This window comes from Mandrillus leucophaeus, unplaced genomic scaffold (genome assembly GCF_000951045.1).
Source record: "Mandrillus leucophaeus isolate KB7577 unplaced genomic scaffold, Mleu.le_1.0 Scaffold338, whole genome shotgun sequence".
In the NCBI taxonomy this organism is placed as follows: Eukaryota; Metazoa; Chordata; class Mammalia; order Primates; family Cercopithecidae; genus Mandrillus; species Mandrillus leucophaeus.
Window position 1 is genome coordinate 551,130 of NW_012103565.1, and position 25,260 is coordinate 576,389.

General features: G+C 45.8%; 1 protein-coding gene across 6 annotated transcripts in view; it reads left to right on the forward strand.

Moving 5' to 3' along the window:
• Positions 1-25,260, forward strand: part of ATP7B (ATPase, Cu++ transporting, beta polypeptide) — an 88,072-nt gene that overhangs the window by 57,085 nt on the left and 5,727 nt on the right. For 2 of the 6 annotated variants that reach the window (XM_011988744.1, XM_011988748.1), the window contains 12 exons: positions 1,888-1,964; positions 3,471-3,645; positions 5,243-5,476; positions 6,179-6,270; positions 13,330-13,457; positions 13,568-13,722; positions 13,933-14,067; positions 17,294-17,488; positions 19,473-19,655; positions 21,193-21,361; positions 22,513-22,656; positions 24,528-24,670. In XM_011988744.1, the coding sequence (XP_011844134.1) occupies positions 1,888-1,964; positions 3,471-3,645; positions 5,243-5,476; positions 6,179-6,270; positions 13,330-13,457; positions 13,568-13,722; positions 13,933-14,067; positions 17,294-17,488; positions 19,473-19,655; positions 21,193-21,361; positions 22,513-22,656; positions 24,528-24,670 (1,830 nt within the window). The remainder of the gene's footprint in view (positions 1-1,887; positions 1,965-3,470; positions 3,646-5,242; positions 5,477-6,178; positions 6,271-13,329; positions 13,458-13,567; positions 13,723-13,932; positions 14,068-17,293; positions 17,489-19,472; positions 19,656-21,192; positions 21,362-22,512; positions 22,657-24,527; positions 24,671-25,260) is intronic. The other 4 variants (XM_011988745.1, XM_011988746.1, XM_011988747.1 and 1 more) reach the window with 4 other exon arrangements.

Sequence of the window (25,260 nt, forward strand, 5' to 3'; positions counted from 1 at the left end):
CTGGATTAGCTGCCTTTACCCTTGTAATATGAACCCTCTAAAACAGTGCTGTCCGAAAGAAGTTCTCGAATGATGGCAGTGTTCTGTATCTGCACCTGTCTCTTATACACATCTAGATGTGTATAAGAGACAGGAGCAAAGGAATGTTGGCCTTGGGAAAAATGATACCACATTTTGCCACTATGCCAGGCTAATTAAAAACAATTTTTTGTTTTTGGTAGAGATTAGTCTCTTTATGTTTTCCAGGCTGGTCTAGAACTCCTGACGTCAGGTAATTCACCAGCCTTGGCTTCCCAAAGTGGTGGGATTACAGGTGTGAGCCACTGTGCCCAGCCCCGGGAGTGCTTTTTGACGTAGAAATGATCCTGCTGCTGATGGTCCAGGGCTCCACCCTTGAAGGCAGACAACACAACTTTTTTATCAGCTGAGGAAAGATGCTCAGAGAGGTTAAGTAACTTTACTCACAGTATCCAGCTCATGGACAGCAGAACTGGTGCTCAAACCCAGGTCTTGTGCTTTCGAGCTCAGTGGCCTTTGTGAGTCTAGTACACCACAAATCTTAAAGAACAGTAGTGATATGGCATCGATGAGGCTCAGACATCAGACTGATGCAGTCAACAGCAAGGAGAGTCCCACGTGGTGCCTTTGAACATGGCTTTGTCACCATTTCTGATTTTTTTCTTTTCTTTTTTTTTTTTTTTTTTTTGAGATAGAGTTTTGCTCTTGTTGCTCAGGCTGGAGTGCAGTGGCATGGTCTCAGCTCACTGCAAGCTCTGCCTCCCGGGTTCAAGTGATTCTCCTGCCTCAGCCTCCCAAGTAGCTGGGATTACAGGTATGCACCACCACGCCCAGCTAATTTTTGTATTTTTAGTAGAGACGGGGTTTCGCCATGTTTGTCGGGCTGGTCTCAAACTCCTGACCTCAGGTGATCCACCTGCTTTGGCCTCCCAAAATGCTGGGATTACAGGTATGAGCCACCGCGCCTGGCCAACCCTTTCTGATTTCTGATATCTCGCTTGCTTCTACCCTACCCAACCTGGTAAGTGTAGTGCGGCATCCATGCTGACCTTATTTGGGGAATATTGCTAATGTCTGTTCTCCATTCTTGCATCTCTGGGCCATTTTTTCCCTAATATGATTAGGCTGGTATTAGTTGTAAAAGGATTTGCCTTTAGACAGTCTCAGCTGCTCTTTCTCCCACCCCAACTTTTAATTTTTGTGTAAAAGTCGCAGCACTAGAGTTCTGGGGCCCTTCTCTTAATTGTGCTACCAGACAAGAGCATTCCTGGCAGTTTTTCCTGTGTGTTATTCATAAAGAGTATCAGAGATATAGTGGTCAGATGAACGTGGTAACAAAGCGCTTGAGTTAAACTGTGAGCAAAGCACAAGATTGCGGTGTAGACTCTGTTGGGGCACAGCCGAAGCTGTGCTTCCAGTTGCTGAAGGAGCCAAGTTCTGCCACAGTGGCAAGAAGCCTGGGCTGGAAGCTGGAGGCTGGAGCTCTGGGTCCAGCTCTTCTGAGAAGGCTGGGGTTTTGGGCAAGGTGTTTATCCTCTCCAGCCTTCTGTTTCCTCATACATGGAATGAAGGTTTCTGGCCATTAGGTATTTGGGATTCCTTCACTCAGAAATGCTAAGTATAAATTATAAGTCAGCACTGCTCAGCTTTGGGGTCTGGGGAAGCTGTCTTCCCAGAAGTGCTAAACTTCTGCACAGGGTTTGTAGGGCTATTGGGTAAAGAAGTTGTGAGCAGAAAGCCCACAAAGTCTTCTGAGGCACTTTTAGATTAACTTTCTAATTTCCAAAGCTGAAAAGTGCTTTCTACCAATGCATGTTTTAACCAAGTACCTTCCTCCTTTTCCCCCACCCCTCTCTTTTTAATGACAAGGAAATTGGCTTTCATGCTTCCCTGGCCCAGAGAATCCCCAACGCTCATCACTTGGACCACAAGATGGAAATAAAGCAGTAGGTAGAACACAAAATATAAACTCTAGCTCTCATCTAAGTGCCTTCTTCTACCTGGGCCCAACTCTGCCTGCTGGTCCTGTCTTCCCATGGTGCCTTCCTCCTGGATTAGCTGCCTTTACCCTTGTAATATGAACCCTCTAAAACAGTGCTGTCCGAAAGAAGTTCTCGAATGATGGCAGTGTTCTGTATCTGCACTGCCCAGTGTGATAGCCGCTAGTCACATGTAGCTAGTGAGCACTTCAAATGCAGCTAGTGTGACTGTGGAAATTAATTTTTAATTTTTAAGGAATTTCAGTTTAGCTACCTTTGGCTAACAGATTGGACAGCACTTAAGTTGGGAGGGAGGGAGAGAGTGTAGATTTTTTTCCTTTGGTATTGTTTTCAGACTTTATTTGCATGGGTTCTAGAACTAGAATTTGAGGACAGGCATAATGGCTGAGTGGAAAGAGAATGGCCCAGGAGCAGAAGACCTGAGATCATTCATTGTTTCAGATGGCCACTTACTCATTCAGCACCATAAAGGCTGCTGTTGTGTTCAGGGCAATGTGCTAGGTGCGGGAATAAATATCTTCCCTGTCTTGGAGGGGCTCATAGTCTGGCTGAGAAAGAGTGAGTGAGCCATGAAATCAGTGGCGCTGGCAGATTCTGGAAGGTCTAGGAAAACTCCAAGCAGGGGACATAGGATCTGAGCCTCAAAGAATGAGTGGAAGTTTGCTTGACTGGACAAATTGGTCGGGGGTACCCTCGGGGACTGCTGTGGCTTGGTTCAGTAGGCATGCCCGGGGCACAGGAGGAGCTGACAGGAGAGGCATCTGGACAGCCAGTTGGTGGTCTGGTTCTTGAGTAGCAGTCCAACAGCCTAAGACTTCAGCCTCACAGGCCGGTGGTTTTCATGTCATGTTTTAGGTGCATTTGAGGTTCCACAACCACTCAGTTGGAATTTCATGGATGCTGCAGCTAACATGAGACCACAGCTGTTGGCCATGACCCCCGATTCCAAACTATGGTGTTCATTGAGACAGCCAGTGGTCACTGTTCTCATGGACTCTATTTTAAATAATTGTTTAAAAATTGAATGTATAAGTTTATATCAATAAAATACTGCTTTTATCTGTTTTTTCTTTGGGGGTCTGTATAAGATTGCACTTTGAAAAGAGAGCTAAGGCAACCAAAGGCTGAGGATGGTAGTCTTCTTTGGGGCTAGATTCTCAGCTTTGGGGCCTCAGTTGCCTCAGCCATAAATTGAAGGTAACCACGGTGTATGAAGGCAGGGGCTGGGCCTCAACATCTCTGGAACCTCCTTGTAGTGATGTTTAGACCTCTAGATGCTCCCTCAGATGGCCAGTGTCAGAAAGAGAGGGTCTTACTTTCATTTTAACCCTTGGTCTGTTCCAGGCATGTGACAAAGGCAGGTCTTAAACTGAGTCCTCAGGAGGGGAGTGGCTTGTAACCCAGGTGACAAGCAGTGTCTGATATATCTGTGTTGCTGCATTTGCTTTCCAGGTGGAAGAAGTCTTTCCTGTGCAGCCTGGTGTTTGGCATCCCTGTCATGGCCTTAATGATCTATATGCTGATACCCAGCAACCAGCCCCACCAGTCTATGGTCCTGGACCGCAACATCATTCCAGGACTGTCCATTCTAAATCTCATCTTCTTTATCTTGTGCACCTTTGTCCAGGTATGTATTAGAAAGGTGGGCAGACCTCTCCCCTCCATGTTGTGTGTGGCCCTCAGATGTGCTGCCTGCTAAGCACAAACATAGCCCTTTAGCTTGGTTTAAATGGCACTTTATTGCAGCTTTCATGCCCCACACAGGCAGTTGCTGCTTTTTTTCTCTCTTATGACTAGTAGGTGGGGCTTGGGGACCCTCCAATGTGGGGGACTACTAAGGGCCTGGTTTCACTGTCAATTTCAGTTGATTTCAAGTGATCAGAACTGTCCCTGGAATAGCAGCCTCCTTGCTGCAAGGTGTGGTGAACTCTGTCTCCAATTTGCATATTGTTTAGGTTAATTTACATTTGTTGTTGGAAGCAACAACTGGATCACCCTTGAGCCCATGCTGCTCTTGAGTGTTCTATCTTAAAAGGTGGAGATATGGTCCTTAATCTTTGAGGAGGTTATAATTTAAAGAGAAAGACATGAAACATCTGCTTTGATGGTGATATTAAGGAACTAGCTGTGTGTCTGGTGGGAAGTGTGCCTCTATGCATATATTTTGGAATATAAAACTAAATCCCTGTCCTAATATTGGAATGTTCAGGGGCTATTTGGGGGCAAGCATTGGTAGGCTGGATTTTTTTTTTTTTTTTTCGAGAGAATCTCACCCTGTCACCCAGGCTGGAGTTCAGTGATATGATCATTGCTCACTGTAGTCTTGAACTTCTGGGCTCAAGCGATCCTCCCACCTCAGCCTCCTGAGTAGCTAGGACCACAGGCGCCTGCCACCATGCCTGGCTAGACAGGATCTTGCTATGTGCCCAGGTTGGTCTCAAACTCCTGGCCTCCAGCAGTCCTCCAGCCTCAGTCTCCCAAAGCACTGAGATGACGGGTGTGAGCCACTGCCTCCCACCTGAATTTGTGGTTTTCTATATTTTGTTTGATTATAAGTGTAATGTACACTATTATTAACAAGTCAAACCATACTGAAGTATAAGAAGAAAAGGGGAAGATGCCCTTTCACTAATCACATTCTGCCTCCCGCCCAATCTCATTCCCCAGTGTTGCTATGGTAATATTAATAGTTGGGCATTTGGGCATGAATCTCTCCAAATCTTTATATTGAGAAAATGCACACTTGTGTGTATGTGTATGTTCATGTAATACAGATACAGACTTTTTCAACTGAAATGGGATCATATGAGATAGACTGATGTGCAACTGACTTTTTCACTTAACCATGTATTAGACATCTTTTATGCCAGTGGCTTATAGATAGAGCCCATTCTCTTTAGGGAGTGGAATGCCTTGTACTGTGTACACTATAAATGAGTCATGATTTTTTCCCCCCAATATTTCACCATTCTCTTATTAGCAGACATTTGTGTTGTATGCACTGGGCTTTCAGGGTCTCACATGCTCTTGGTCATCCATTCCTGTGGACAGTAGTCCTCTGAATGGGAAAGTATATTTCATAAACACACATCACAGAGGAAGAAGTAATGTCAAGACTGTCCACAAAGCTAGAGGCTTTGCCATCCCAAGGGCACTCGGCCCTGTGTCACTCCTTGAACTCTCCTCCCTACGTGCTGGCAGCCTTCACTGTCCTTGTCTTTCAGGTCCTCGGCGGGTGGTACTTCTACGTTCAGGCCTACAAATCTCTGAGACACAGGTCAGCCAACATGGACGTGCTCATCGTCCTGGCCACGAGCATTGCTTACGTCTATTCTCTGGTCATCCTGGTGGTTGCTGTGGCCGAGAAGGCGGAGAGGAGCCCTGTGACATTCTTCGACACGCCCCCTATGCTCTTTGTGTTCATTGCCCTGGGGCGGTGGCTGGAACACTTGGCAAAGGTAACAGCAGCTTCGGGTTCAGAAAAGAGCTGCCGCTTCAGTAAACAAATCTCACTTCCTCTGAACACCATGTTTAGAATTACTAATTATACACAGTATAGAGACATACTTAAAGAAATAAGAAACCTCCATATAATTAAGGTGCTCTAGTCACTAATCTCCAAATTGATCACTACTTCTGAAATCCCAGCTAATCTGGTTAATTATTAAAACCATCGTTCAGGTGTATTGTGTAAACTAAAGAACCCTGACCTTCAGGTCAGAGCCTACATTGTCTCTTAGTGCAAAACTGAGTATATAGTTGGTCTAGAAATCCCTACATCCTCCTCAAGGTCATGCCATTTTTAACACCCTCCATTGTCCCCAACACTGAAACGTATCTTATAAGAGAATGGAACTCAGGCCCTAAAAGAAATTAGATTGAACCGCAAAAAAAATGGTCAGTGGGAAGACTGTTTGTTTCCAGGCTGAAATGTAATTCCCAGACCTTGGTGGCACGGGCACTGTACATCAATGTGGAAGTGACACACGTGGCCATGGGTGGTGGATAGCAAGTAATGCCCACCTGCAGAATCTTTTATCGTGCCGTGCGACTGTTTCTCTCACACCAGCTGTCTCTAACACCATGCTTGTGACTCTCAGGCTGGGTTTGGACAGGTCTGCTTTCAATAGCTCTCATTTCACATTCTGGTTATTTCCTAGAGCAAAACCTCAGAAGCCCTGGCCAAACTCATGTCTCTCCAAGCCACAGAAGCCACCGTTGTGACCCTTGGTGAGGACAATTTAATCATCAGGTGGGTTATGTTATCAAACATCTTTGGGGTTGGTATCTATCAACCTGTATGAGCTGCGTCAGATGCCCATGTTGTATTGACATTGCAGTAGACCTTGTCAGTGTGGGCAGAGACACAGTAAGATCCCCCCTCTCAATCCAGTTACAAAAGCAAGGCATTGAACTATAAAACAAGATTTGTAGGTGGTGTGTGTGTGTCAAATGGCACATGGGAGGTGCAGATGATTAGTATTCCAGGAATTAAGAAGAGGAAGGCTAGTGGTGGTCAAGGGAAACTTCACAGAGAACATAGAGTATGAACTAGGCCTTCCTAGTAAGATACAGATTCAGACAGGCGGAGAGATAAGGACTTCAACTTGCTAAAGAATAAAAATTGAAGGAGAAATTTGTCTTCCTCATAAGGTTGCCTGATATTAAAAATAATAATTATTATTATTCCTGGAAACTCTTGCTGCATTTATTATTTGCTAGACTCTATTCTAATCTGTTTGTATTTAATCTAACCAAAGATGGAAACTTTCTGAGGAAGGTACTATTAATACTCTTAATTTACAGATGAGGAAACTGAGGTTCAGAGAGGCTAAGCAACTGGCCCAAGGTCGCACAGGTATTCATTAATGGAATTGAAATGTAACCCAGGCTGGTGGATCCAGAGTCCATTTTCTTAACCTTTATACACACTAACTCTTAATGCATATTTATTAATATGGAAATTTTTGCTAATTAAGGCTTCTTGGGGTTAGCTTCTTTTTTATATTCTAGGCAATGGTTATTTCAGCCCTCCTTCATATTCCTAAAATCTCTCCCTGGTCCCACCACATTTTCTATTAGCCTGTGGTCTCGCTTCGGACTGCTGGAAGGAGAAGCGTTCAGATGGAAACCCTCCAGTTCCCTGTCCCTCAGCCTACACAGCTAGCGTCCTCCGTGGCACCTCCCACTCCTGCCCCGTTGGTGGGAGAGGTGTCTCCTCCTATGCCTCTACCAGGGAATCTTTCTCTGTTGGTTTTCTCAGTGGTTTTTGGTGTTTCTGATTCTTATCCTCCGATGTCATGCAGACTCTAACCACTCCCATTGTCAGAGGCATGGTGCCTTGCCCCTCCCCTGCATGCCCTTGTCCATGTATCACACTGTTGCTGGAGCCCGCCTGCCCTAGCTGTGTCCTGGAGCCCTGGGCGTGAAGGCTGAGACAGACCCCTTGCTTCCCCATGGGGTCTGCAGGGCTGGTGCACCTGGCCCTGGGCACACCCTAGGTGAGCAGAGGAACTCACTGGGGCCGCACGGATGCATGAGTGTTCATGAGGCACAGGCTGGCTGCCGCGCGGTGGCACTGGTTTTGTTCTGGATGCTGGCTTTTAAATGATCATTGCAGTTGTAGGAATGGCAACTGAGATTTGAGTCCTTCTGGTGTTCCAGGCTCACTCCCCAGCACTTGCCACAGATCGTCTAGTTCCACTCTATAGCTGTTCCGTGAGGCAGCACTGTCATCATTGCAGCTTTCCTCAGAAAGAGCCAAGTGCAGTGAGGTGGAGTAATATCCCCAGAGTCCATGGCAGGCAGGCAACAGAGCTGGGATTGGTCCCCTGGAGGCACCGAGCCCCCCTCAGCCACTGTGCTGTGCTGCCCCCAGACAGGACCCTGTGTGACAGCACCTGGCATGCTGGGCTCTGGTGTGCCATGGGTCTGTGGCAGTCACATGCCTGGGCTGCTTTTTTTCTCTCTTATAAATTAATTGCATGGAAGTTTCTGAGAAGTGAAAACGTTTAGACGGGGAGCCAGGCCTCTGGCAGCTGTGTTGGTTTTGACTCACGTTTCCTCTGACTCGCCTTGCTAGGGTCTTCGGTACAGTTTGAGGCGCCTCTGATGGCACTGACTGCAGTTGCTTGGAACTATTCCAGGGATCTGAACAGGAGGAGAAGGCATCTGCCGGCCGAAGTGCCCACAGAGTGCGTGCAGCACCTGTCATAACTCAGTTCTTTTCCAAGAATGCCGATTCATGTTTTTGGCTGGGGACACATGGCCTGACTACTACCATGCAACATGATAGGACATTATTAAGCTGGGGCCAGAAGACCAGAGTTCAGTCTGCCTTTGGCTCACAGTTTGGGTGTGGTCATTCCTACTTGCCTCCTGACAGCACACCCTGGGCCCACCCCTCTGTCCCAGGCCAAGGCTGCACCCACTGCTGCCTGGATTGCCACAGTCTAGGCCTTTCCTGAGTTCAACCATTCTGTGCTTTGAGGTGCACTGGGCACTGGTCTCCCAGTGACTGCCTCCCACAGGGCCCTCCCGCATCTGGGCCTCTGCCTGTGCTTTGGTCCATGGCACCATCTGAAGGCCCCCAGAGTTTCTCGCATAACTGCCTTCTTTCACTGAGGCTTGGGCCTCTTCCTCTGACTATCCCTTTGCTGGGGACACTTGTGCTTTCTCTTTACTCCAAGTCTTGGGTGCTGGCAGCGTTTCTAGGTGCTATCCATCTGGCACACTGTAGTTTCTTTCCTTGCTGCTGCTGCTGCTTAGTCTCCATGGGCTTTCTTCTCTCCTTATCCCTTGTGAATGGTCCTTGGGGTTCTGGTGGTGATGCCTCTGTCTTTGTGTGTTACACACCGTCACTGGGACGTCTGACTCTCCCATGTCTTTGGTTAACAGCTGTAGAAAGCTCATTCTTAAACCTACATCTAGATCCCAGAGACAACCTGCCAGTGGGAACATTTTTCTTGGGTGGCTGGTAAAGTCTCAGACTCGGCCTGTCTGTATTTTTCTTCACCTTCCCCCACTTTTTCCCCAAAAATATTCCCCTTCCTTGGTGCCTGTCTGTCTCAGGGAAAGGCACCCTCATGCCAGCTCCCAGTGTGTCCTCTACAATGCCTCCCTGCCCTCATTCACACATCTACACTCCATTCTCATGGTTCTAGCACCTCCGTCTCTAGGGGCGTCATCTACTGGCATCATGCTGGTCCAGGCCACCGTGGTCTTGCCCTTAAAGCACCACAGCTGTCTCCTTATACTGCCTGCAGTCAGGTATCCATCCAGTATTTTTCCACATTCAAACCAGTGATCTTTCTGAAAGCACAAGTTGATCATATGACTCTGTATTGGAAAATCCTTCAACGGCTGCCTGCTGTCCTTAGGATCAACACCACCTTCCTAACGTGGCAGTGAGGCCCGGCGTCTGCCTGCATGCCTGTTGAGCCAAGCCTGTCTTGCCATCCCCTGCCTTGTGCTGCAGCTGCCCTGCACCACTGGCAGGTCCCAGGAAGGGGCTGCCTCTCTCTGCAGACCTCTGCACACATCCTTCCTTCCCCTTGAACTCCCTTCTTCCTCATCCTTTGCCTGGCTCCTTGCCTTCAGGGCTCAGCATGGAAGTTGCATCCTCCAGAAGCCTTTCCTGATTCCCCAGGCCTGACTCAGCTGTGGCTCCTCAGTGCTCTCAGAGCACTCTGTGCCTCAGCCGCCCTGGGATGTAAACACGGCAGGCGCTGAGATACTCACTAGTGGAATGTAACTGCTGTCAGATGTTAAAGAAACATTACACACATGGGTGTGCTTGATATTAAAAGGCTTGCACATCCCCATCCCCAATCTCCCACGTTGAAATTTTGTTTTTTGTTTTTAATAATTGATGGGGAAACAAATTACATATCATATGTAGACCAGTGACCATAATGCTGTAAGTTTTTTCTTTGTTTTCTTAACTTGTGTTTAATGAGGAAGGGGAGTAGAAGAGAGGAGACAAGTGAAGTAAACAGATTGCTGTCAGAAACTCTTAAAGATGAAGAAGTGCTGTGAAACAAACCACTGTCTTTTAATTAAGAGGGCTCCTATCCCTTAGCACTTGGAGAGGAATAGTAGATTCTGAAGAATAAATGCTATTGAGATTCACCAGAAGGAGCCACATTAACTCCCATAAAGGACTATTCCTCTTAAGCTGCTTAAGTTAGAAATATGTGGTTAACTTAGATCAAAGGAGAAATTCAAAGTTAGATTTAAGAGATTAGCATTACTAAAGATTTCTTAGACACCCAATTGTACATATGTGCCACTTTTAAGTCTCCTTACAGAAGTGGACATTTTAAAACTTAGTGATTAGGTTCTGCTGGAGGAGGGTCTGACCTTTAGTTCTTAGGGTCTTTCATTTCTGAATTGAATGCAGGGAGCTCCTCCTCCTGACTTGGGCTTCTCAGGCCATGTGGAGACCTCTGTGGGATGATAAATCCTCCAGTTTGTACAGAGGAGGCCTCAAGGGCATTGTTGAGCCTGGACTTCTCCATCCCTGGAGGACTTTAAAAATAAGCATAGAATATTCTTGGATTGTCGAGATCCTTCCCTTCTTCTGGCTCACTCAGCCACCAAACAGATTAACACAGGTATACTCCCAGCACTAAAGACTTCAGTCTTTGAAAGTCTCCTTTTCAGTGCTCCATTTATTTTGATTGCCGTGATTGAACTTACTGTGTGTGTCTTAATTGTCCATCTGTGTGTGTCTGCTTTTAGTTATGAGGCTATAAACCTCCTGAGAGGAAGGCTGTACTGTGTCCTGTTTGTACCCCCAGGCTACTCTGGTGCCTGGTACACAAGAGGCCAATCAATATGAAAATGTCAATTAAGAGATAATAAAAATCACCAGCATTCACTGGGCACTTATTGTGTACAGGTGTCATACTAAGCATCTCACATAATCCTGGGAAGTAGCCAGACAAGCCTTGAATCCTCATAGCACAGAGACTGTTCCTGAACAGTTTTTACAAAGGAAAATATTGGTGCAAATATTTAACATACCTACCTGCATATGGTAGTTACTAAGTTTTATATATTTGCATGTAGCAACATTTTAGTAAGTGGGCATGTATGTTCAATTTTGTGCCTTTCTAAGACATCTTCAGGTTTTGCTCAAATAGGGGTAATAAGACTCACCTTGTATGTTTCTGGGAAGATTCAGTGAGATAAAACATGTAAAAATCTAGCACAGTTCCTAGCACACAGTAAATGTCTGTTTCTCCTTCTCAAGTAAATGAGATGACTTTTGTCCCTGTGGTAGTTTAAATGTAGTCGTCATAGAATGAAAGGAAAGTGTAAAATAACCTCAGGGCCCTGCTTGCTTTCCATGTACGCTCTTCTGGCTTGTTCACCGTTTGCTCATGACCCAGTGTTACCTCTACAATTAATTCTGTTAGGCCCATGCCATGCTTTTAGTGAGCTGCTGCTGAAGCTGGCCCTGGGTCATGGGTGCCCTCCCTCTGGCTTTGTCTCTGTTCCTGCCGTCTTCTCCTCTCTCGCCCACAGAATCTCTGTCTCTGCAGGGTGTGTCCCACCAGCGCACAGTATGTACAAGACACAATCCCCACTTTAATCCACCCTCCCTTCTAGTGCTGTTTTTCTGTTCCTTCACAACAAGCCTTCTTTAAAAACGGGACTTTTGCTGTTGTCTTTGCCTTCTCACCTCATGCTCTCTCAGCCCATTCTAGTTGAGCCTCTGCCTTTACCAGTTTCTGAACTTGGTTTGGCCACAGCCATCAAATAATTTCTGTATACCCTAATCCAGCATTGCTTGTGTTCAGTCCTCATTTCAGTCTCTCACAAGTATTTCCCCCTTGTCTGTCTGATTTTTTTTCTTTTTTCAATGTGTAACTCACATTCACTGCAGCACACAAACCGTATGTGTAGAGTGTGATGAATTTTATGTATATTTGCCCCTGTGGAACTACTTGTGCAGCGTTTGGTGCTGTTGGATGGGTGCTCCCTCCTCCTCCGCCTCCTCCTCCTCATTCCCATTCTCATTTTTCTCCTGTGTCACTGACTGGTCCTTCAGGTTCTGCTCAGCCTTCGGATGGTGGAGTGTCTCAGGGATGAATTCTAGGACCCCTTCTCTGTTTCTCCGTTCACTCCTAGGAACGCTCATGTGATTTCGTGGCTTTAAATGCCATCTACATGTGACAGCTCTCAGGTTTGTTCTCTACCTCTGACCTCTTCTTTCCACTTCAGACTCTTATTTTCAGCTCCCTAGTTGATATTTCTACGTGGAAGTCAAATAGGCATCTCAAACCCGACATGTCAAAATGAACCATTTCTCTCCCATCTCTTCCCCTTCTCTTCCCTCACCCTCCCTTAGCTGCTTCTCCATAATCATCTCCATCTCATTAAGTGGTTTCTCTATCCACCCAGTTGCTCAAAAATGAAAATTTGGAGCTCATCTTTGATTCCTTTCTTTACCCTCACATTTAGTGCATTTTCACATCTTGTTGACACATGATCTAAGAATATGCCGTGTATTTCTTCTCCCTTGTTCTGTCGTCCAGGTTACTTCCATCTTCTGCTTAGGCTACTGCAACAGCCTGACTCTCCCCCTTACTGCTGTGATCACCCCTACAGCCCATTCTCATGCACCAGCCAAAGAGATCACTTAAATGTGAATCAGATCGTGTCACTTTCCTGCTAAAGCCTTACATTGAAAACCCATGCTCTGCTTCAGGAGACCCGGCATGATCTGGACTCTGCCTGCTTCTCTGACCTCAACTTGCACGTCACTTACTTCCTGCCAGCCATGCTTGCTTTCTTGCTGTTTCTCAGACGTACCCTTCCTGCCTGCCTTAAACCTTTGTGTCAGTTGTTTTCTCTCTATGAACTTCCTTTCCCTGTGTGTTGGACTTTCTTGGCATGCAGGTCTCAGCTTAAACGTTACCTTCCCAGAGAAGCCCTTCCAGTCTCCTCCTCCCTCCGCCACTCTAAGAAGTCTTCCAGTCACGTTATCCTGGTTTATTTTCATCACAGCACTTATTAATATTTAATACCTGATTCTATCTTGCTTGTTGTCCATTTCCACCACAGAACTTGTCTTCATGAGATGGTAGGGCCTTTGCTGTGCCATTCACAGCTGTGTCACCAGTGCCTAGAACAATGCCTGGCATTCAGCAGCTGCACGATAAATATCTGTAAATGAACAGATCAAATGAATACTGTTGCTCAGTATAAGCAAGCGTAGTATAACTAGTGTGACAACTGACCTAGAACCTGACCTGGTGACCGAATGAGTGGCCATATGAGTGATGAGTGGCGTCTGTTGCAGGGAGGAGCAAGTCCCCATGGAGCTGGTGCAGCGGGGCGATATCGTCAAGGTGGTCCCTGGGGGAAAGTTCCCAGTGGACGGGAAAGTCCTGGAAGGCAATACCATGGCTGATGAGTCCCTCATCACAGGTGAGGCGGCTTGTTTTATGTTCCCTCAGGCAGATATCATAGCAGCTTTCAGGTCACATGAGTGCTGGATGGGGCTGAGCAAATGACGGTTGTCTCTTTCCTACTTCTAGGAGAAGCCATGCCAGTCACTAAGAAACCCGGAAGCACTGTAATTGCGGGGTCTATAAATGCACATGGCTCTGTGCTCATTAAAGCCACCCATGTAGGCAATGACACCACTTTGGCTCAGATTGTGAAACTGGTGGAAGAGGCTCAGATGTCAAAGGTAATGAAGACATTTTTAAAACGAACTTCATCTTTCTCATTTTAGAAATTATGTCAAGAGTTCTGGGAAATCAGACAGTTTTATTGAGTAGAGATTGATTAGTAAATGTGGTTAAATGAGGGAGATTATCCCAGTCCTTATCAATGCTTGTGGTGGTTTATTTCTTCATAGGTTGTAATTTCCCACGGTCTTGGTGTTTTCTTTTCATAGGCCCCCATTCAGCAACTGGCTGACCGGTTTAGTGGATATTTTGTCCCACTTATCATCATCATGTCAACTTTGACGTTGGTGGTATGGATTGTAATCGGTTTTATCGATTTTGGTGTTGTTCAGAAGTACTTTCCTGTAAGTTGAATGCCTTGGGCTGTATGGTGGTTGTGTTTTAAATAATCTACTGACACTGATCCTATTCTTTCATCTCTTAGATTCACTGGGCTTTAATTATTCATTGCATTTTATTTGCTTGCTTCTCTTATTGACAGCAAAATTTAAGCCAGAGCGGGATAAACAGTCACTCTCCTTCTGCAGGTTTCTATTAAAGTTCTCCTTTGCATTCTACTTAGATGATTTTCACAGACACCAATTGGTGCTCAGTTGTAATGCTTGAAGCATTTACAATATGTATTATTGGTCCCTTTTGAGTTTATGAGGCATACGTCATAGAAAATAGCTCACTTTAAATGTCAATGGCATGATAATATTATTTAACACATTTTAAGAAAAATATGTTTTGATGTATATATTTACCAGTACCATCTTTGACCTCCCAGCTTCCCAAGTAATGTGAATAGCTTTTTATGTTTTCTTATTTATTTATTTATTTATTCATTTGAGATGGAGTCTCCCTCTGTTGCCCAGGCTGGAGTGCAGTGGATTAATCTCGGCTCACTGCAGCCTCCGCCTCCCAGGTTCAAGCAATTCTCCTGTCTCAGCCTCCCGAGTATCTGGGACTGCAGGTGCACGCCACCACGCCCAGCTAATTTTTGTATTTTTAGTAGAGATGGGGTTTCACCATGTTAGTCAGGCTGGTCTCGAACTTCTGACCTCAGGTGGTCTGCCTGTCTCGGCCTCCTAAAGTGCTGGGATTTCAGGCATGAGCCACTGCACCCAGACGTGAATAGCCTTTTATAGTAAATGTTTTCTAAACATTGTATGTGAGGCAATGGCATATACATTTTTTAGTTTAAAAAAGTGGTTGAAGAACACTATCTTAGGAAATATGGTTTTATTAAACCTCAGAAAAAGAAAGGAAAATACAGGCCACCCCTCAAAAAACGTATTTTCTTGAGGAATAAACTCTATATTACATCTGTGATTCTCAGTTGGGAGCTATGACATTTTTGGTTTTTGTGACTGAGGGGATGCTGCTAAACATCCTACAAGGCACATCACAGGCCCCTACGACAAAGAATTATCTGGCCCCAAATGTCAGTAGCACTGAGGTTGAAACCTTGATAATGTACTGAAAAAACTAATGGCACACTTAGAACAGTATTTGGTACTGTTAACGGCACAATGAGCAGAACAATGAGTGGTAACGTCACCATGAGTGGAACAATGTTTTTACCTTATCTTATTCCTAGCCCAGTCTAATGCTTGTTATACCATAGAGCCATAGAATGAGAAACCAAACTGGGTGTGGCGAAGCATCTGTAGACTCAGCTACTCGGGAGGCTAAGGCAGAGGATCCTTTGAGTCCAGGAGTTTGAGGCTGTAGTGTGCTGTGACGGTGCCTGTGAATAGCCACTGCACTCCAGCCTGGGTAACACAGCAAAAAGTACAAATATGGAATGGATAATTTTTTTCTTTTAAAAACAATTCTGCACATAATTAAAAGTATATCAAATATTCTCAGGACACATGTCATTTACTAGGATGTCATTTTCTCCCTCAAATTTTCCATCTTAAATTGAAAAATGTTCAAGTTAAACACTTTCTGACATCTAAGGAAACTCAGTGCTCTTAAAAGTAACTTACAGATATATTGGTAGAATGTGCCAGTGGCTATCCATGGCACCTGACCGCTTACAATTTCGGCTTTTTCGGGAGAGCAGTGCCTTGGCATGTGGCCATGGGAAGACTCAGTCCTAAACAAGTTGGAATCTGTGGCTTTCTGCTGTTCCATGCCTTTCCATCTTACTTTGGCTTCTTTTGTTTTTATCTGCAATATCAGGGAGGATGCTGGCAAACGAGGTACTGCATGTTCCTTTAAGATACTATCATCTCTCTGCTGTACGAAAGTCATTGTAGAGAAGGGCTCATGGTAACTTCCAGAAGTCCCCCCAGTCCTGTCAGAATGCCAGGTGTGATTTTGACAAGAATTAGTGTGTTTTTAAAAAAGATTACATAATCTTTATCTCTAAAAATCTTAAACAATATATCCCTCTACCTAAATATAACTGTTTCTATGAAAATTAAAAGACCCCTTTAGTAATATATCTTATTTTAGAATCCTGCCTTTCAGAGTGAAATAATAAAATATAGATGGAAGCTAATGAGGCTGTGGTCCATAGCCTTACCCTAGACAACTGTGCTTTTTACAATAAGTAAGCGAACATAGTATCTCTTGATTATACTCCATAGCCACCAGCCATTTTTAAAAATAAACCGAGATAATTCAAGCTCTCAGAATATAAATAATACCAAGTGTCTGGAAAGTAGACTCATATTTTGTTTGTTTTGGGTTACAAAGAAAAAATAGTGAAAAATGCAGAGAAGAAAGTAAAGATACCTCCAAATCATATCCCTAGAAGTAATTTTTTTGCACATTAGTGGATACCTTTCCAGTATTGTTGAAATGCTATATTCAGATATAGGCAGAGATTTTTGCATGAATAAATCCAGCACATGCCATTTTGTACTTGCTTTTTAATTTTGCAATGCTGCTGGTACTTTTCCATATCAGTAAATGTAGATATACATCATCATTCCAACAGTTGCCTCGTATCCTATTATATACACCACACCTACAATTTAATTAACCAATCTCCTATTGTTTCCATTTTTTGTCATTACAAAAGCAAAACACTGTGGTAAATATTCTTGCATCTTTTCTCATTTATATGATTATCACCTTAGAATAACATTTTTAAAGCTTTCCTAATGATGAAAAAAATAACGGTAATAGTTACTGTTTCTTAGATGCTGCTCCTATGCCCGGTGTTATGTACTGTGTATATGTATATGTTTATATATGTATTGCCTCATTCAATCCTTACCACAATTTATGAGCTATGCATTATCATCTCCATTTTGTGTATGAGGAAACCAGGATCTGGGTCTGTGTGGTCCATCTCCAGAGTCTGCTTTCCCCTGTCAAGGGCTTTTATTTGACTCTGCTCCTGTAATGCCTCTTTGAGGGAAACCTGTAGGATGAAGTGGGATAGCTGGGATGTGGAGAGCAGTAATGTGTTCTCTATGATGGCAGAGCAGTGCAGAATACCATCTGTTTCCAAAACCCAAGTTTGTCACACTGTGCCCAGTGCCCCCCTGAAATGCCCTTATGTGATTAGAGTTCTGGGAGCTTCCTTATTGAACTCTCAACCTGCCTCTGACTCTGTCCTGTTTTCAGAACCCCAACAAGCACATCTCCCAGACAGAGGTGATCATCCGGTTTGCATTCCAGACGTCCATCACGGTGCTGTGCATTGCCTGCCCCTGCTCCTTGGGGCTGGCCACACCCACGGCCGTCATGGTGGGCACCGGGGTGGCCGCGCAGAATGGCATCCTCATCAAGGGAGGCAAGCCCCTGGAGATGGCGCACAAGGTCAGCCTGTACCACGGCTTTCCCCGTCCTGAGAGATGAAAGTAGTATCTGTTTACTGTTTCACATTGAGAGAAAAGCCTGAGAGCCACTCAAGACAGCAGTGTTAATTACATAGAATAGTAAGTCAAGTCTAACTAGGAATAACGACAGTAGCAACAGAATAGCCACCAGTCATATAATGAAAACTATCAACATTACTTGATTTAATTGCATTAACAACTCTGTGTGGTAGGTGCTTATCATTCCCATTTTACAGATGAGGAAACTGCAGCAGGAGGAGATTAGGTTACTCGCCCAAAGGCCTGCAGCTAACCAGAGGCAGAGCTGGGATTCACACCCAGGTAGCCAGGCTCCAGGACAAAAGCCCCACTGTGACATCTGTGGGATTAGTGGTGGGTCCTGTGACTCCGGGGAGTAAAGAGTGAGTGACGGTGTTTGTGAAGTGTCTTCCTTTTCCTAACTTACCTCTGGCCTTTCACACTTGCACCTATGTAATCAGCATTTGCTGGGCACGCACTGCATGTGGGCCCCACACTGGGTTCTGGCGATGGTCATGGTTTCTAGCTGCCAAGGAGCCCACCAGGTTAGGGGGAAAGACAGACAGTGAAAAAGTAAATAGCAAAGCTGAGTGAGTATTTACGAGATACTGAGTATTGACCGGTGGTGTTTGATGCCCTGGGGACACTTGAACAGGGGCCAATCCTAGACTTGGGGTGCTGGACTCAGGGACGAGGGTGCTGCAGGTGGTCAGGGAAGCGAATGCGAATGTTCATCTGAGACCTTACTGTTGAGTGAGAGCTGGACAACGGAGCTGGGGAAGAGTGTTCCAACATGGGGACAGCAGGTGGACAGGACCTGTGAAGGTAGAACTTCCCCTCCCCGCGGTATCCCCAGCATCTAGCCTGAGACATCGAGTGCATTCAGAAGTTATCTGTTGAATGAGCAAACGAGGAACTGGAAGAAAATCATTGGGAGAGAGGAACTAGAGATGAGACTGTTGAGGGAGGGGCCAGAATCCAAAGGCTGAAGATTTAGTAAAGGGTTCTGAACGTTACCCTAGAAGCCGCGTGGGGATGGCATACCCACGTGATGTGACCGGATCGTGTGTTGGAAAGATCATTCTGGCTGCATAGTGAAGGATGCACTGAAAGCTGGCAAGAATCTCTGGAGGAAGATGAGTTAAGTGTGTTGAAGGAAGGCCACCACTCAGCATCAGAAACAAAAAGCTGAATTATTGTTTGCGCAATTGTAAGGGAGAACCCTGCATAGAACCCTGCTGTGGGACATGGTCTGAGAAGAACAACCTGCTGGCCTTAAATGGGTTCGAATTATACACTTCAGGGATTACTGGACTTTCAGAAGCAGGGCTTAGAGCTCGGCTGGCCCTGGTCATGGAAGTGCAGGTACCTGTAGCTGCTGCCCATATCTGAGCCCAGAGGTGTGGGAACTCTGCAGACTGCCATTGACCAAGTGTAACCAACTTAAAACTGGCTCCGGGGGTTTGCTTGTCATTATGGCCATAGAATAGTCCTTTCCTTTCTTGAACTCAGAGTGTGAGGACTCTATTCCCAGTAGCTTTTGCACTTAGGCAGGCAAGAGGAAGCTGTGGTTGGGCTCAGCGTATGGCAGTGGACAGGGAGGCAGGTGTCCCTCAGGGTCCTGACTCCTGACCTGACGTGAGGAAGTCTGTGGATGGTGTCACTATTAGGGGGACAGTGCTGTGCCATCTCCTGTACAGCCAAGGTTTCTGGCTTTGCCTGGTCAAGGTCAAGCCTCAGTGTGGCTGATTTGACTGGATACGTAGGGAAACAGTTTCTTTGCAGTGGGAGTTGTTGAACCCTGAGATTGAACGACAGAGGATCATGTTAGGAAGCTGTCTTGTTTCCTATCTGAGGCAGGTTGGGTGAGGTTCTGCATCAGAACTATGACTATGGAAGTCCCTCCATCTGTATTGTGGTCACTGAGTTGTGGTTGTTTTTGGCAGATAAAGACTGTGATGTTTGACAAGACTGGCACCATTACCCATGGGGTCCCCAGGGTCATGCGAGTGCTCCTACTGGGGGATGTGGCCACCCTGCCCCTCAGGAAGGTTCTGGCTGTGGTGGGGACTGCGGAGGCCAGCAGCGAACACCCCTTGGGCGTGGCAGTCACCAAATACTGTAAAGAGGTACGTGGACCTGGGCATGGCCCTGCCCTTCCCACCAGTGCTCCTTTACTCCTCACCATGTCCTTCTCTCCTAGCTGCCCTTGAGCAGGCCTTCTCTGTGTGGTCTGGAAAAGCACTTAGAAGGCCCCTCTGCAGCAGGCGGGGATAGGGCTCACAGTCAGCCCTTGCCACAGTTTCAGGTTATCACAAAGGGAGTTCAGTGTCACAGGCATTTGCTGAACATCACCAGGCACCAGGCTCAGGAGAAGAACAGGAGTGGGATGTGAAGTCTACCCTTTGGAAGCTCACAGCCTTGGGGAGTACGGGCAGTCTGGAAACTCAGTGCTTTGACAGTGCTTAGTGCAAGGGGACACAAACATGAAATGGGAGTATTGGGGTGGGAGGGAGAAATCTACTCCCCTGGGAGCACCTGGGACAGAGAGGAAACAGCTGAGGTGAGCCAGAGCGCCCGGCAGGTTCTTGGCACTTCATAGAGAAGCATTGCCCTCTTTTGATCTCTCCACATGAAATGTTCTGTTTTGTTTTCTCTTAATTTCAGTCTGAATATAGGGGCAGCAGAACATGTCACACAGAATATTGCCCTGACAATTTTTAAACAGCCTGAGCAATACTGTTAGCAGTAAATGTAGAAAGGTGATATCATTGCCTTGAAAAACAGTTGACAACTCTTTGTGGTCAGAGGCTCTTCCAGAAACCTCATTTCTAGTTTTTCCTTCATGTAGGGTCAGGCAGCCCACTGTTTCACACCTCTCCCTTCTGACATTTCAGGGAGAATCTCGCTCACCCTCAGTCATCCTTCATTTGTTGTATGGTCTGGAAAACTGCTTAGAAGGCTCCTCTGCAGCAAGTGGAGATAAGGGACTCACAGTCAGCCCTTGCCACAGTTCTAGGTTATCATAAAGGGAGGTCAGTGTCACAGGCATTTGCTGAACATCACCAGGCACCAGACTCAGGAGAACAACAGGAGTGGAATGTGAACTCTGCCCTTCAGGAGCTCACAGCCTGAGGGAGGACAGGCAGTCTAGAAAGCCCAGCCATTCCTTTCCCCTGCCACCTTGTCCCCTCCTCCTCCAGGGTCTGATATACAGGCAATTATCTCTTGATAGCCTCAAAGAGCTTTGTTAACACTACTTATTCCATTGTTTTCATGAAATTATTTGCAACATAAAATTTACTTCTCCCTCTTTGGCACCTGCACTCCTCTTTAATTTGAGGTGTTTGATATGAATTGCCTTTTTCCTTTCCATTCGGTAACCTGTTTACTGTCATGAGGCACCCACCCAGGGCAACATTTTAGGCTGTTTAGTCTCATTCAACTTTACAGCTATAGTATCTTTACCAAAGGGGGAGAAATAATTACTAGTCACTATCTTAACCTTTCCCATCCATTCCACCTCCCTTTCCTCCTTTCTCTCAGTTCCTGCTTTCCACTGTTCTCTTGCCACCTTCACCCTGTGTCCCTGTCCTGCCTACCCCTCCCTCTCACATCACCCCTCTTGGCTTACAGGTTCCTCTCCCTCTCTTTCCACCTTCCCAGGAACTTGGAACAGAGACCTTGGGATACTGCACGGACTTCCAGGCGGTGCCAGGCTGTGGGATTGGGTGCAAAGTCAGCAACGTGGAAGGCATCCTGGCCCACAGTGAGCGCCCTTTGAGTGCACCTGCCAGTCACCTGAATGAGGCTGGCAACCTTCCCGCAGAAAAAGGTATTGCTGGCCTCTGTCTCTGCAGCTGGTTCAAAGTAGAGGTGGGCCAAACCACAGAGAGCACCACGTCCAGCAGTGATGGCCTCTGCTGTGCGGCAGACGGTTCATGGCTAAGGCAGCCAGGCCTGCCTCCCCACCCCCAGGAAAGTTTCTCTCATGTTCTTGGGTGCATGTAAATTTTGTTGCTTATGGCTGCCTTAAATTTGTAGAGCATTGTTTAGCTGACTCGTGATTTTGATTCGTCTCTTTCTTACCCCAAATCGGTCTTGCTTCTCATAAGCCACAGAGTTGGCAGATGGGAATTCCACTTTTGTTCTTCCTGTTTCCATCCCGTGTGGTAGAACTCTGGTATTTACCGAGCAGGCAGAAAAAGTCAGGAAAGCAGAGGGAAATGTCTGCCCAAGCCAGGAAGGGACACTGCTTGGAGGGACAGCTGCTTTTGAAGAATGGCCTTTCTTATTCTCAAGGTAGCTTGCCAGCCACCAGAATAAAGGGTGGAAAACACTCAAACCCCGTGACTAGTGTTTTTCCTAAGTGTTGGTAGTGAAATTGTGACTTAGATTGTGTGGTTAGAAGCCACGTACCACCTTCCAGCCTTTAAAACCCCAGATGGCCTTTCGATGAGAGCTTCCAGAGCCTGGCCACGCAGTAACACCTCAGTTAGCAGCACACACTGTTTGAAAGTGACAGGTGAGAGGTGCATTAGCCTCGGGAGTTACAGTTTTAAACATTTCATGTAGACTTGCCTGATTATTCGTTGATTCACCTGGGGTCGTTGATACCAAGCAGTAATGAATGTAGTCAACACTTGCTTTGTGTGCTGGGCAAATAGCTAAGTGCTTCTAATCCCTGCAGAAAAAGAATCAGTGGATACTTCTAAGACAAAGACGGACGTTGCCTTATGTTTAATACGTTTATACCATTTCCACCCATACAGCATGTACTATTAATGCCTCATCTTAATTCATACCCACATGTCCTACACATTAATTTTACTTTTTTTTTCCTTGTCCTAAAGGATGCTGTCACAAGAGGAAGGTTACAGTTTTTCAGATTGGTTAAAAGGATATTTTGCTGTTAAAAGGATTGCATGGTTTTAGTTAACAGCGAAATTGGACCATTTAGAAATAACCACAGCCTCTTTTGAATAGATGCAGCCCCCCAGACCTTCTCTGTGCTGATTGGAAACCGTGAATGGCTGAGGCGCAACGGCTTAACCATTTCCAGTGACGTCAGTGACGCTATGACAGACCACGAGATGAAAGGACAGACAGCCATCCTGGTGGCTATCGACGGTATCTTCTGCTTCTGCCTTCCTTCTGCTCTCTCAGAAATGCAGTTTTCTGCAGATATCAGGCAAAAGAGTCCTCCTTTAAAAAATAAAAGAAAACAAATGAAAACCTTCCTCTCTTAATTTCAGGCCTGTTTCCCAAAAGATTGCCTTTTTGTCTTTTCTCTTCATTCTTTCCCACTGTCTCCATCTTGGCCCCATAGCCAGCTCTGGTCTGGCCTCAGTCTTCTTGACCTTGGAATTCTAAACTGTCTTTGTCATCATCGTTGCTCTTGTCCGGGTGGGCAGTTCAGAGTCATCCTTCCCATTCATCCCTGCAGACAAAGCAGGAATTCACTTCCCAACAGGTTTAACTACAGGACGCATTTAAACAATGAGATCCATGCCACTCTTCTCTGTCTGCTTTATTTATTTGTTATTACTTTTGTTTTTTTTTTTTTAGATCGAGTTTCCCTCTTGTCACCCAGGCTGTACTGCAGTGGTGCGATCTCGTCTCACTGCAACCTCTGCCTTCGGGTTCAAATAATTCTCCTGCCTCAGACTCCTGAGTAGCTGGGATTACAGGCCCCCACCACCATGCCAAGCTAAATTTTGTATTTTTAGTAGAGATGGGTTTTCACCAGGCTGATCTCGAACTCCTGACCTCAGGTGATCCCCCTGCCTTGGCCTCCCAAAGTGCTGGGATTACAGGCGTGAGCCACTGCGCCTGCCCTTCTGTCTGCTTTATACAGACTGGTGTTGCATAGAGTACAGGTCTCAAGACTGTGTGTGTTGGCTGGGTGCAGTGGCTTACATCTATAATCCCAGCACTTTGGGAGGCTGAGGTGGTTGGATCACCTGAGGTTGGGAGTTTGAGACCAGCCTGACCAACATGGTGAAACCCCGTCTCTGCTAAAAAAATATTAGCCGGGCGTGGTGGCAGGTGCCTGTAATCCCAGCTACTGGGGAGGCTGAGGCAGGAGAATCGCTTGAACCTGGGAGTCGGAGGTTGTGGTGAGCCGAGATCATGCCATTGCACTCCAGCCTGGGCAACGAGAATGAAACTCCATCTCAAATAAAAAAAAAGACTGCATGTGTTTTAGTGCTCAGATTCTATCCTGGGCTTTACATGCCAGAGAGATTAGAGTCTTTACTTTGTTAATGTTAGTTTCTGCTAATAGAAGTAACAGTATATGCAAGCAAGAAATAAAATTTATGATACCTTTTGAATGCTCCAGCCAAATATGTCTTCTTCTCACATTCTCTCTTTTTTTTCCCTTTTTGTAAGTCTTTGTAAATCCACCCTCCCCTCGGCTGTCAAACCAGAATTGGCACAAGTAAAGGAGTCGTGCCATCTCGTATGTCATCCCTCACTGTGTTCTCATTCACACCTCAGCCCTAAAAACCCTCCTGCTTCTATAGCTAAAGATTCACTCAAAGAGAAATTCTGCCAAAATGTTTTCTGTAGGAAAAGACAAAGAAGGATTGATTTTCTAGTTTGGACATTTATCACTTTAAGTGATATCTGTTATATTTCTTGAATTTTAGTCACTAACGTGTATTGAATTCTTATTACAAGCCAGGCACTTTGCAAAGTGTCATACATGCTCCTTGCAGAAAGTTTGGAAAATTCAGCTGTAAAGGAGAAAATGAAATCACTCATAATCCTATTCCTCGGGGAGTCACTGTGAAGATTTTAATTATATTGCTTCCAGACTTTTCTGTATGTCTGTAAATGCATGTACTCTTTAAAAAGCAAAAAAACCCCATTGTGTTATATAATTTGGCGTTTTGTTTTTTGCACGTAACATTATATGATGAGAACATTGCAAGTGTGGTGTCTTGATGCGGGGTGCCCATCCTGTGTAGCTGCTGATGCTGGCTGGTTCACTCCAGGTGTGCTCTGTGGGATGATTGCTATCGCAGATGCTGTCAAGCAGGAGGCCGCCCTGGCTGTGCACACGCTGCAAAGCATGGGTGTGGACGTGGTTCTGATCACCGGGGACAACCGGAAGACAGCCAGAGCCATTGCCACCCAGGTACAGCCCTTTAATATTGCAAACTGCGTAAAGCTCATAAAAGCAGTTAGAGACAAAAGTAAGCACCAGTTGGCCCAGCACTGAACTGTACTCCTGCTCTTTCCCCCTCTCTGGATGCTTTTCTCTCCACGTGCTTCATTCTGTGGCCACGTAGTGTCACACGTGAGCACTGTGGTGCCGTGCGAAGATCTCTTCCTGGGGTTTGGGTGCATGCGTCCTCGAAAAAGGAGTTCCATTGTTCTCTAACCTTTTCCCAGTCTTTGCAATGGAAAAAAAGTATGTGGCTTAAGGGCTAAGATAGACATTTTCTAACCTTTATGTTAAAGGAAGATTTTGCCAGCTCAGCTCTTCTCACTCGGGTGCTCAGATAAGTGACTCAGTCCTGGGCAGTTCTCCAGCAGCCCAGTCCCTGAGGCTGTTTGGCCTGTGAGGACAGTACCACTGGATGGCTGCCTGACTCCTCACACAGCAGTGGCTCCAGTTTGGATTCCTAGAAATTATGCACCTCCAAATGTGTGCAGAGCTCTAGGCTTCTGAAAGCTTAATTGTATTCCTTGAGGGAAGCAGCAGTACCCCTGTTTTCCATGGTC